The following is a 13144-nucleotide window of genomic DNA, read 5'->3' on the forward strand; positions in this document are numbered from 1 at the left end:
ATTGAAACGGAACAACACTTTGTCATGGAATATCCAACATATAGCGACACCAAGTCTAGGTACTCAGAGATATTAGAAAACAAGCAGCTAAGCCACCTCTTTGAGGAAAAACAATTGTACATGATAGCAAACTTGATCATCAACATGCATCGAAGAAGAGAGGAGTTAGTCAAAGAGTTACATCTGGATTAGGTTTAGTTAACATGCGGGTCCCATAGGCTGATTTGGCCTCGTGGACGTTATTAAAATCCTTCATATCATATCATTTCCCTCCACATTTTTCATTTGGTTGGTTGAGACTACTTTTGGAGGTGGGGGACCCCCTGAAAGCCCCAATTTACAAATTAAAAAAATATTAATAATACATTATTGTTAAGAACAATAGACAGATTGAAAAAATTTATTAATAGATCAATAGGTGCTAATAAGAGAACATTCCTCACAGTTTAGGATTGGCCAAAATCAAATTCAATGTATTTCAAAGCATTTTGGACTAAACAATATCTTAACAATAGAAGGTAAAAATAAAACATGGTAACTTGTGGTAAACTATAATATCATGACATTTTATCAGAGTAAAATACAAACAATTGATATTGAAATTGTTTTAAGTTGAAAATCGTATATACAAACTATAAGCTACATGAATAGCAATGAACAAGGCAATAGAATGAACCTAAAAGGTGAAACCACATGGAATCTATGTGATCAAGGGTCCTCATCATATGTCAATGGTTTCCCTTAAATTGAGAAACAAGGGAATTCTTACAATGAATACCATGCTTACAGAAAAATACCCAGAGTTTATGTTTTGCACATGCAATGACTTAGAGGGTTTTCCCAAATATCATAATTAGGAAAAGTCAGCTCTGGCAACCCAGTTCGCGTTTCATGGGTGACAATAACATCATCCACAAATTCTGGCCAACTTAAGAAAGGATCCCCTAAAGCTCTTGACATAACTCCTTTATTAGGTTTGATAGATTTCAAACGGTGTCCCATATATCTCCTAGCTCCAATTATCAATTTAGCAAAGTTCCCACCATGTGTCATCACAAAGACATCAGACTTCAAGCAGACAAGGAAATCAAGGGCGGCAAGGCTTGTAATATGCTTTTTAAAGGGTTCTAATTCCTCTTTCGATGTCAAATCTTCCTTTGTAACCTGAAAGGTACATTGCAGAACAACATGGGAAACAGTTAGTTTAAATAAATATTAACCTTTTCAGATCAGGACTAGTGAAAATGCAGAGTTCACAGGAAGAAGTTCATCAATAGCAATGCAACTTGAAAGAGAGAATAGGAGTCACAACTGTCTCATTAGAGGTATGAAAATAGGTCAGTTTTCGAACGTACCAAATTAGGGAACAAATTTTTTAGGGGACCCATGCGATTCTGACCACCGTATACTTGTCCGGATGCAACATAAATTTGTGTATCCTTTGGATATCCCATGGCTCTTAGGATAACTGCAATTTCTCCTGGCTCAAGTGGACACCGACCTTCCTTACGTTTCTGCAATGCTAACTGCCAAAGGTGGGATCCATTCTGCAAGAAGTATGATCCACAGCTTCAGTTCAGGTCTAGACTCTGCAGAAATAAATCTCCATATCTCAATATATTAAAAGACAGGGACAGAGTTCTGGAGAATTTACAGATCAGAAATGTCCTCACAATCAAAGCAACACAAATGCCCATTAACAATGAAGCTGAAGTTCAAATTAACCACCCTGATGACTACACATTCGTAAAATCCTAAAAATGAATATTTTTGAAACAGTAATCTTGCATAGTGTTTAAGTTTATGTTCATAGCGCCACTCAAACATATGGGCATAAGCCCCTAAGATCTTAACCTCAGTTTACAACAAAAAGCTAACCATACTGAAAATGTTGAAATAACCACATTTCTATTAAAAGATGAGTCATAAAATCTGCCATCCTTAATTTCAACTACTTTCATTAATATGAAACACATGAATTGCAAACTCACCTTATAACGTCGAGGCCATTGAGTTTTCCTGTAAGCAGTCATATTTGCCTTCTCAGCTCTTGTTCCAACAAAATCACAAAATGACAGGCCAACCATGCCCTTCTCGAAACGCAGATGTAGAGCCCTGCCGTAGGCAAAGTAATATTGGTGAACTTGGTAACCAAAATATTTAACACATAAAGATTATCTCCAAAACAAAGCATTGAAACATATAAATCATTCTAGATGCAAAGGAAACTAACAATAGTTCAGAAGAATCTGAGTGTGAAAATATGTTTTTTGTCAGTTATCACTAAGCATGTGTATCACTTCAAGACAGCTGATAATATGCAAGAATGGTACACATATGACACTAATAAGCATGCAGGTCAGAAAGAGAGAAATTTGATGCATTAGTTTGAGAAGCATGAATGTGAACTTTCTAGATCCAGGAACACTTATTAAAAGTCCTGCACTTTTGGAGGCAATTCTCTTACATGTAAGGCTGTTGCACTGCTGTGCGGTTCCTCATTCTTAAGGCCAAAACTTCTGCCATTTCTTCAATTTTCGGCAGAAACTTCAATGCGTGATAATTAACTCTGCACCTTAATCGATTTATTTCTGCTGGAACATTATCATACCTGTGAAATGGAGAATTAGTGAAAAGCAGCAAGCCGTATACGAATATTAGTGGGAATGCTAAAAGTTGATGAAGTCATAAACCGTCAAATTTGCTCTTTACAAGTTGTGTAGATTTATTTTTGAACATTGAACAAGATGAACATGCACTGTCCTATATTTTCTGAAGCTAAAAAATTGCATCCTAACATATCTTGATATTTTATCTTGACTAGCAGTGATACAACTTAAATTTTATAAAAGGTAGTTAAACATGATATTCTTTAAGAGATCAGAGAAAGCAATCTTCAGGATCAAGCTGCTTGGTACTTCAATTAAAATTTCAAAATGTAATATTCTGAATTGGCTATTAAGAACAAAATTAATCAACATAATCTAATGATCAAACCTAATCTTGAATAGCAAGAATGAAAATTGAAGAGATTTTCTTGCATCTTCCAAGAAAATTAGTTGCAAAAATGCAAAGCACAATTTAAAAGATCACACTGTAGTAAAAAGCATAAATGAAATTTAAAGCCAGCCGACTGTAAGTTGCTTAAGCCATCATGGTTGACAAGTTTTAGTTCTGAGGTGTTTAAACAACTCTTGACCCCATTAAAATCATTGTTGGGAGTCTAAGATAATCCAAGGCTCAAAGTACCTACAATGAAAGGTTAAAAGTCCAATAAAGACACCCAAGCTTAAGTTAAGGAAATTCTAAGGCTGAAATGTCAGGCATAAGGGGATTAAAGAACTCCCAGGAAAATTCAATCGTTACTTTCCTAAGTTGCCAATTCAAGTTTGGGGACAGATTCAGGTTCGGGTTTAGGGTTCGTGGGTTCGGGCGAATTTTGTTTTCCCACATGGGTTCATGGGTGGGTTCGTGAGTGTGTGTGTGTGTGTGTGTGTGTATATATATATATATATACAAAAAATATATATATCCATTATATATACAAAAAAAAAGAGAAACTTGAGGGTCCTCCTGGGTTCATCATGGGTTGTCCCGGATTCGCTGTGGGTCCATCTAGATCCACTGCAGGTCCGGGCAAGTTCCTTCATTTGGACTGTGGGTATGCCTGGGTTGGCACGAACTCAGGCAAACCCACAATCCAAATAAACGACCCTGCCTAGACCCGCAGCGAACCCGGGCGCAAACTCGGACCCGAATCCGAGCAGCAAGGTCCAAACCCGGTATCTCAGTTACTTTCCAAATTAAATTGTCACCAATGGATAATGACATTTGCAGCATACTCCAAACCAACACCAACATAAGTGTAAAGTTTCTTACCAAATTTTAATTTATTTGCAGACTAATGCACAGTTGTGTTGCAAGTATGATCACTAATGCCAATGAACTGATTCACTTCCAGAATATGCAGTAGTGCAATAATCATAGAGATAAAACAATATTATTGAACTCAGAATTTCCTTTGATCCTTTGAAGTGCTTGCATTAATAGATTTTGATGCCTTGTTTACTTCAGGCAGATTGGATATATATCAAGTGGAAGGGGTGTGGGGATGAATGGCCATGTCTTCGAAAGGAGATATGGACTTCATTCTCACAACCATTCGGAAGTAACTAATCCTCATGATTTGTTACTGACTTAAACCAAAGTAATCAAATGTAATACCAATCATTAAATCTGCAACCTGATATAAATAATAGATCGATCATTATCTAAATATCAAAGGAATGAAAAGTAGTTTCGATCATGCCTTAATGAGCTTCTGAAAATATATATATGTCATCAGTTTAAAATTGTGAATAATCACATACAACACATACGTTTGCATATATGTATAACAATGTGTGCATCATACTATTGTACATATATACATACATATATGCTGATCACAGTAATGTCAGACCGAAGCTACATGCATTAACACTCCCTCTTAGCTAGGGAAGACAAGGTGCATATATATCTATATAAGTTCTCCTTAATTGAAAAGTAATATCCTCAAAATATATTTAAGAAAATCAAGTCTCATGATATTCTTTCCAGTTATGATGTGTACACAAATATCAAGTCACATGATATCCACCATAAAAGATCATGGTATATCCATAAATATTAAGTCACATAATATCCACCATGAGTTTGAATATATTGATCTTCAACATATATCAAGTCACATGATATCCATCAACATGCTCTTTTAACTATCATGATTTTTCCATGAATATCATGTCGCATGATATTCATCATCATAGTAATCTAATAATTATAAAGTCGTCACCTTATATTATTAGAATCAACACTTCATTATAATAGATTGTCACCTTTTAAATAATAAACATAGGGTAGGCCCATGAGTCATAGAGACACATATGACAAAGAGTTTAAACATCTTTATTTAAAATAATATAAATTTACAAAGTTGAGACTCAATCTCATAAACTTACATTTCAACCAAGCCAAGTTTCTTTCTGAAATGATCAACCTTCACTTTAGAAAGAGCCTTGGTGAGAATGTCAGTTGTTTGATCACCTATATTAATATATTCTAACTGAATAGCTCTTCTTTCCACCATGTCTTTTACATAGTGGTAAGGAATTTCTATATGCTTGGATCTATCATGAAATATCGGATTCACAGATAACTTGATACAACTTTAGTTATCACAATGAATAGTGGTAGGTTTCATAGGCTCACTAAACAAGTTAGAAAGCAACTTTCAAAGCCACACTGCTTCTCTAGCTCCCATTGTTACTGCAATATACTCTGCCTCAGTAGAACTCTGAGCAACTAAAGCTTGCTTTTTGCAGATCCAAGAAATCATAGCTGATCCTGAGCTGAAACAACATCCTGATGTGCTTTTCCGGTCTTTTATACTTCCGGCCCCATCAGATTCAGTATATCCATGTAACTCCAAGCTGGTATTCTCATATTTAAATTCATACCCAATAGTACCTTGGAGATACCTTAATATATGCTTCAAAGAAACAAGATGAATCTCACGAGGTTCACACATGAACTGACTTAATGCATTCACAGCATAGCAAATATCAAGTTGAGTATTTACAAAATACATCAGGGACCCAATTATTGGTCTGTATAAAGTGGGATCAACTAGTCTAGATTCAACACTTGCTTCCTTTAGCTTGTGTAAGTTGGTTTCCATAGGTGTAGACATAAGTCGACAGTCCCACATTCCAAATCTTTTCAAAATATCAACAGTATATTTCTTTTGATGTAGAAAGATATTCCCAGACTTCTGACATACTTCAAAACCAAGAAAGTAATGAAGAATTCCTAAGTCCTTCATTTCGAATTCAGAAGACAAATCTTTCTTACATTGATTAATGAGATGAGCTTCCCCTGTAATCAGAAGGTCATCAACATAAAGAATTAGAATTAGCATATCACCTTTAGTTGCCTTAAAGTAAAGATTTGGATCGGCCACATCTTGGTGAATCCAAGACTTAAAAGGTATTTTTGTCAATCCTTTCATACCAAGCTCGGGGAGCCTATTTGAGTCCATATAGAGCCCTCTTCAATTTACATACATAAGAGGCAGCATCATGAGTCACAAATCCTTTTGGTTGTTCCAAGTATACTTCTTCCTCAATTTTTCCATTAAGAGCAGTTTTAACATCCATTTGATGGATTTTCCAACCTTTGGCTACTGCAATAGCTATTATAGCTCTAATTGAGGTATACCTAGCAACTGGTGCAAAAGTTTCTTCAAAGTTGATTCCTTTTGAAAAAACCCTCTAGCCATAAAACGAGCTTTATGTTTTTCAATGTTGCCATCTGCAGCATACTTAACTTTGAAGAGTCATTTTGAAGACGCAACAAATTTTCCCTTAGGTCTAGGATCTATATCCCAAACATCATTTTTTAGTAGTGAATGATACTCTTCCACCATTGCATCTTTCCAAGCTTGATGTTTAAATGCTTCTGAAGTACTTGAAGGTTCGAGATTTGGACTATCACATATGAAGGCATTGTATGTCAATTTTCTAGGTCTCTTGCTTCCTCGGAAAGTCCCTGAAGGTGCTGCAAATCCATCTCCTTCCTGTATAAATTTCCTTGTCCAAACTGGCCTTTTAGAATGATCAAGACGAGATTCTTGAGTCTCAGGAAGGATCTTGGTTTCATTTGAAGTCTCTTCAGGGTACTCCCTCTGAATCTCAAGAGCAAGAGCATTTTCTTGGGATACGTCAACTATATCTAGTTCATCAGAAGTTTTGGCTCTTCTGAAGGCAATGTCTTCTTCAAAAATGTCATCTCTGCTTAGTTCTATTTGTTTCTGTCCAGGTATGTAGACTCTGTATCCTTTTACTGTTTCACTGAAACCAATAAGAATTCATGTTCTTCCAGAAGGTTCTAATTTTGTCCATTTCTCCTTAGGTACATGAACATACACAGGACACTCAAATATCCTTAAGTGACAGATGTCAGGTTTCTTTCCTGAAAATGCTTCTTCAGGGGTTTTATTGTCCAAATATGAGTGAAGACATCTATTCTAATTGTAGACTGTTGTATTAGATGCTTCAGCCCAGAATGACATACTCAAGTTTTGATCAAAAATCATAGCCCTAGTAGCTTCTACAATAATTATGTTTTTCCTTTCAGCAACTCCATTTTGTTGAGGATTGTAGGGGACTATGAACTCCCTCTTAATTCCAACAAATTTGCAGAACTCTTTAAATATTTCAAAACTATACTCTTTCCCATTATCTATTCTTAGAACTTTAATGTTCTTTCCTGAGGAGTTCTTAGTGATTGTTTTGAATTCTTTAAAATTAGAAAGAATCTCTTCAGATTCTGTGCATTTAAGGAAGTATATCCATGTCTTCCTTGAAAAATCATCAAAAAATATCACATAGTATAGGAACCCTCCTATAGATAGTAAAGAAATGGGTCCACATAGATCAGAGTGCACTAGTTCCAACACATCTTTAGTTTTGCTCAAACTATGAGGGAATGACCTTTTAGTGTTTTTCCCTAAGGCACAACCTTTGCAGGATTCATTGTGAATATGGCTTAATTTGGGCATTCCGGTTACTAGCTTCTCCATGGATGTTAGGGCATGAAAGTTGATATGACCTAATCTTCTATGCCATATTTCATTTGAATCTGAAGTCTCATGCACATGTGCAAAGTTTGTCTTAGTGCATAGCTCATTTAATAGTCCTTGTCGTACATCTATTGTTAGAGCCTTCTTTATGGTTGAATTCTTAGGCCAAACTAGTACCTTACCTTCCATGAATGCAATTCTATAACCATCATCTTCAAGTGCAAATATTGATATTAAATTCCTTTTAATACTTGGTACATAACAAACTCCAAAAAGCTAAATAGAATTTCCAAATTTCAATTTGATGATGCAAGTCCCAATTCCATTTACGGAATGTGCAAAATCATCACCAATTGTAACTTCTTTATCTGTTTCTATTTGCATGCTTTCTAGGTTATCCTGATATCCAGTGATGTGTTTTCAAGATCTGTTGTCAACTATCCATGTGTTAGATTTGGTTGAAATTTGACCATACAATGCTGAATAAAAGACATATTTCTCAAATTCATGTCCTTCGTTTGATTTATCAGATTTGGCAAAAGATGCTTGAGGTTTAGATCGATCAGGACAATTTATCGCATAATGTCCATATAGATTACATATGAAATATTGAATTTTGGACAAGTCTTTATTCTATTTAGACTGTCCTTTTCCATGAAAGTTTCTTTTCCTTTTGTTGTTCTTCTTCTTTCCCTTCTTATGAGAGTTTGTGTTAAGAACTTGAATGTCTTCATCTAAAGTTTTGTGTTTTCTGTCCTTTTCCATGAAAGTTTCTTTTCCTTTTGTTGTTCTTTTTGAAGACAATCAGATCTTAGTTGATCTAGTTTTGGGATTTTAGATCTAACACTTATACGTTGTACAAAAGATTCCCAAGAATTTGGAAGTCCTCCTAACGCTATTAGGGATAATTCTTGGTTGTCAATCTCATAACTGAGTGCAGATAATTGATCTCTCATATATGTGATTCTCATGGAAAAGGCATTTATAGTTTCTCCTTTATTCATGCTGATATTATTCATTTGTCTTTTAAGAGCAAGTTTTCTACCAATGTTATTTATTATGAATGCATTTTCAAGAGCTCAAAACATGCGATATGTTGTTGCATGGTTTGCCACAACAGGCACAATGTGATCTCTAACACTATCCACGATTATCTTCATGGCCTTCTCTTTATTCTCGATCCATAGTGTTTTCTCTGGATCATCTTTTAAGTTCTTCTTTATCTTCTCTTACAAAAGATTCCAATTTGTTTTCTTTTAATAACATCATTATACGAAGTTTCCAGGATTCGAAGTTATCAGCACTTGCAATGTGGTATTTGAATCTTAATGTGTTTGTCAGCTTAAAGAGAAAAGATAGATTGCAATTTAATGTGAAATTTGATCTCTTAAACTTAATGAGATCTCTCCTTAACCTAGCTATGATACCATGTAAAGTTTCTTACTAGATTTTAATTTATTTGCAAACTGATGCATAGTTGTGTTGCTGGTATGATCACTAATGCCAATGAACTGATTTGCTTCCAAAATTTGCAGAAGTTAGTGCAGTAATAACAGAGATAAAACATTATTATTTAACTCAGAATTTCCTTCGATCCTTTGAAGTGCTTGCATTAATAGATTTTGATGCCTTGTTTACTTCAAATAAATTGGATATATATCAAGTGGAAGGGGTGTGCGGATGAAAGTTTATATCTCCAAATGGAGACATGGACATTCATTCCCACACCCATTCGGAAGTAACTAATCCTCACGATTTGTTACTGACTTAAACCAAAGTAATCAAATGTAATACCAATCATTAGATCTGCAGCCCGATATAAATGATAGATCGATCATGATTAAAATATCAAAGGAATGAAAAGTAGTTTTGATCATGCCTTACTGATCTTCTGAAAATATATATATATATATATATATATGTTATCGGTTTCAAACTGTAGATAATCACATACAATGTAAAGTGCCTTAACAATTTTTGAAGTTTTATCCCTGTTTTTCTGCCTTAGGAATTTTGTCAAACACTTCCCTTGCAGCCTCAATTTGCTGATGTTTGTTGTTTTGCTATGATTTTTGAATGCCAATGATATTGATGAATACAAATGATTGCAAAATAACTAATTGGAAATTAAAGTGATATGCAACTTCTTGTTATTATTTTTCAAATGCAAGTACATGAAATTCTGATGTAAAATGCACACCTACAGCCAAGAGGTATTTTCACAAACACTTGGTATACATCCTATGACTATACAATGAGACGTTTTTACAAACATTTGGCATACAAACTGAACAGCTGAATTAAGTTGATTCCCCTTCAATACTTCAATGTTCACAATGACTGAATACTTTGGTAACAAAAAAACTTATATTACTTGTCAAATGTATCCATCTACAATTGCCAAATGTAAATACCAAAAGAATCTGGAATAAGTAGCTGAGATGACATGCTTTTTGGCTTTTCTTTTTTCGGATTTGCTTTTTCAGACTGCTTTTTTGAACTGCTTTTTCGGACTGCTTTTTCGTCTCTGCTTTTTCGCTTTGCTTTTTCGGATCCGCTGTGAAAACTGAAACCTTTCTCCTTGCCAACTGATGTCAAAAATTAGATGCACGGGCTGAACAAAAATCACTTAATATTATCTCCCGATTAATCACAAATGAATTGGCTGAATACCAATTCCTCCACTCCCAAATAGGGTTGATATCTCACAACCAAAATTGGCACCTTAGAGTCTTCAAACCCTCGGGCAAGTATGCAAGCACTAAGGCTCTCAGCACAATAGATGAATATGCAACTCAAGATGTGTAAAATGACCCCTCAAAGGCTCCTTATAAAGATTTCACAAGCAACTCCAAGAAGCTTCTAGAGGAATCCAACACTTTATTCTTTTAAGTGACTTTTTGATATTTTATTATGTTAGTCACTTTAATATTAAATCAATTAAATATAAAGTTACTTTTTAATATTTCATTGTTTAGTAACCTTATAAGTAATTAATTGAATATATCTTTTCCCCCTTATTTCTTCCTTTTAAGCCTCCGGGGAAAATAAAGGCTAAAATAAAATAAGTAGCTGGTGCCTGTCAAAAAGGGGATATTACATACAACACTTACTATGCACTTATGTATAACAATGTGTGCATCATACTGTTGTACATATATACGTACATATATGTTGATCACAGTAATGTCAGACTGAAGCTACATGCATTAACAATAAGTTAAAGAAAAGTACCAACAGGTAACAAGATATATAGCTAGATGAATTTGAATTTCCAATTCAGATCTGGGTCCAATTCCATCAAAGCCAAGGTGATCTAAACTTTTTCATTTGCCTTTAAACAGCCTAATCAAAAGGTACTGAAATGAAATTGAACTAACTTGGACATGAGATAACATGGTCCTCATTAATGTGACTAGTAAATCACATTTTATGAATTAGAGATTTGTACATTGTATATAAGTTTTCTTGCTGGCTTAGTCCATAATGGGCTTCTTTGGTTTAGAGACTTTATTGACTAGGAGAAAACCCTAAACAAGAACATTGTTAATTTCGTAACAAGTTAGTACAGCTGCCACATGATTTTCTTGTGTGGTTTCTCTTGGGTTTTGTCACAACCCTTTCAAAGGTAAAAAAATAAAAGTAAATTGCCTTGAACACAAGATATCATGGTTTTCTTGTCAACGACCATAAATGGATTTCTCAACCCTACAACTCTCAAGAACCACCTACGATCAAACATATATCACAAAGAAAGAGAAAAAACAAAGCTATGGAGGCCAAGAGCTATTGATTTAAAAAAACATGAACCAGTATGAGTGTTGTCGTTAATTTTGTTTAGTGAAATTAACACAACCTCACAAGAAATTGAAATTGAAATTTCAACTGAATGATATGGTTATACTCTGAGTTTTGACTGTAAATATTGTCGAAGTAAAAGCATTTTATTTTTTAATTTTTAATTTTGTTTTATTTGAAAAGGCTTTTAAAACTTTAATTCAAGTCAAATCGGAATTTTTAAATTACATGACATGCTTAGTTATATGTAATGTAATCATGCAATGTACACACACACACATAGCATGATTTAAAAAATTTGAGATGTTTTAAATCTAGCTTTTGTTATTACATCTGACCATTTCATTATGTAATACAAATGTTTTCAAACCCAACTTACCCTTGATCAAACCTTGTGGGGCTGTTGCATATTACGTAAAATGCAAAATATAAGGTGAAGTATCCTAAAATCCTCCGATGAATGCATTTTATTTGGACGTTTTGAATGATATTGTATTTTATGTTCAATATGAAATATCCCAAATGGATATTGACCTGATTTTTATATCAAAACAATTCTCAAAACATAAACATATGAAGATGCACTACAAACCAACAATATAAACCAGTAGATCCTCATAAAATACCTTAAAATATGTTACTGCATTATACAACAGCAATACAATAACTATCATTCAAAAGTCCAATCTTAAACACATTTTTACAGTCAGATTGGGATGTTAAGAAAGAAACCTATAAGCACACGCGAGACACCTGATATGACGTCTTCACGGACAATGGGTTTGCGTCCACTGTCTATCGGCAGGAGATTTTACGTCCTCACGCTGGATGAAATTTGAAGCTTTCGAAAAACTCTCGCAAGAGAGAAACTGAAATCTAAATCATAAACCAAGCATGTCCAAATGAATGAGTCTCTCTCCTTTTAATCCTCAAAGTTGTGACTCTTCGAATGCCTTCCTGTCTTTTTGTCTTATCCCTCCTTGTCACTTTTAGCCCACTTTATAACATTAAATTGACCTTTTATAAATTTAATTCACACTCTCATAGTCAATTTTAATATTATATGAATATGTCTTTAAATTTCCTAATATCCCAAAAAGGGGACATTACACAATAACATATAATATGCATTGCAAGTTAAAATCACCGCGGTGTTTTAAAGTCATTGGGCCTTTTGACTTTGCATTTCATTTTATACATTATGTGACACAAATGTTTTAAAAGCCTAACAAATATCAAGGCAGACTTTTTCATTACCTTATATATTATTTTGCATTGTAAAATGAAATGCAAAGAATGCTAAAAATTTCCAAAGTTATAAGTTATCAAGATTTTTGACCTTAATTACATGTTGTATCATTTGTAATATGTGAAGATAGCTCCATACCAATCTTTAGTACCAAGCTCCTACTAAAATGTTAAGTTTGAAAGATAAACTTTGAGTCTTAGCAAGTCATTGAGCCCTAACGTCTTGTTATGAGAAAATGCCAATTGGACATGAATATCGTTGAGCTTTTATATTTATTTATGACTCCATTGCTCCACACAAGTCACAGGTCTTTGATTTGATTTTTCATCTCAGCATGAGCAATGTTCTCTGTAAAGGCAGCACAAAAATTGAGTTGCAAAGAAGAAGAAATGATCAAGGTGATGGATGAAGTTAAAAACAACTATCATGATTCATGAAGGTAGATTCATGATGCCTATGTGTTGTCCTCAATTTTG

The 13144-nt window shown here is 34.2% G+C and overlaps 1 protein-coding gene across 1 annotated transcript in view; it reads right to left on the reverse strand.

Moving 5' to 3' along the window:
- Window positions 1-539: 539 nt before the first annotated feature.
- The window catches only part of LOC149548082 (protein PECTIC ARABINOGALACTAN SYNTHESIS-RELATED-like), a 233046-nt gene continuing 220441 nt past the window's right edge, over window positions 540-13144 (reverse strand). Inside the window, exons 8-11 of the mRNA XM_089792113.1 lie at window positions 2468-2611; window positions 1992-2115; window positions 1356-1547; window positions 540-1164 (exon numbers count right to left, since the gene is read on the reverse strand). Of these exons, the coding sequence (XP_089648239.1) occupies window positions 805-1164; window positions 1356-1547; window positions 1992-2115; window positions 2468-2611 (820 nt within the window). The 3' untranslated portion in view covers window positions 540-804. The remainder of the gene's footprint in view (window positions 1165-1355; window positions 1548-1991; window positions 2116-2467; window positions 2612-13144) is intronic.

This window comes from Cupressus sempervirens, chromosome 7, assembly GCF_028749045.1.
Source record: "Cupressus sempervirens isolate cs-2001-9-10 chromosome 7, ASM2874904v1, whole genome shotgun sequence".
NCBI lineage: Eukaryota > Viridiplantae > Streptophyta > Pinopsida > Cupressales > Cupressaceae > Cupressus > Cupressus sempervirens.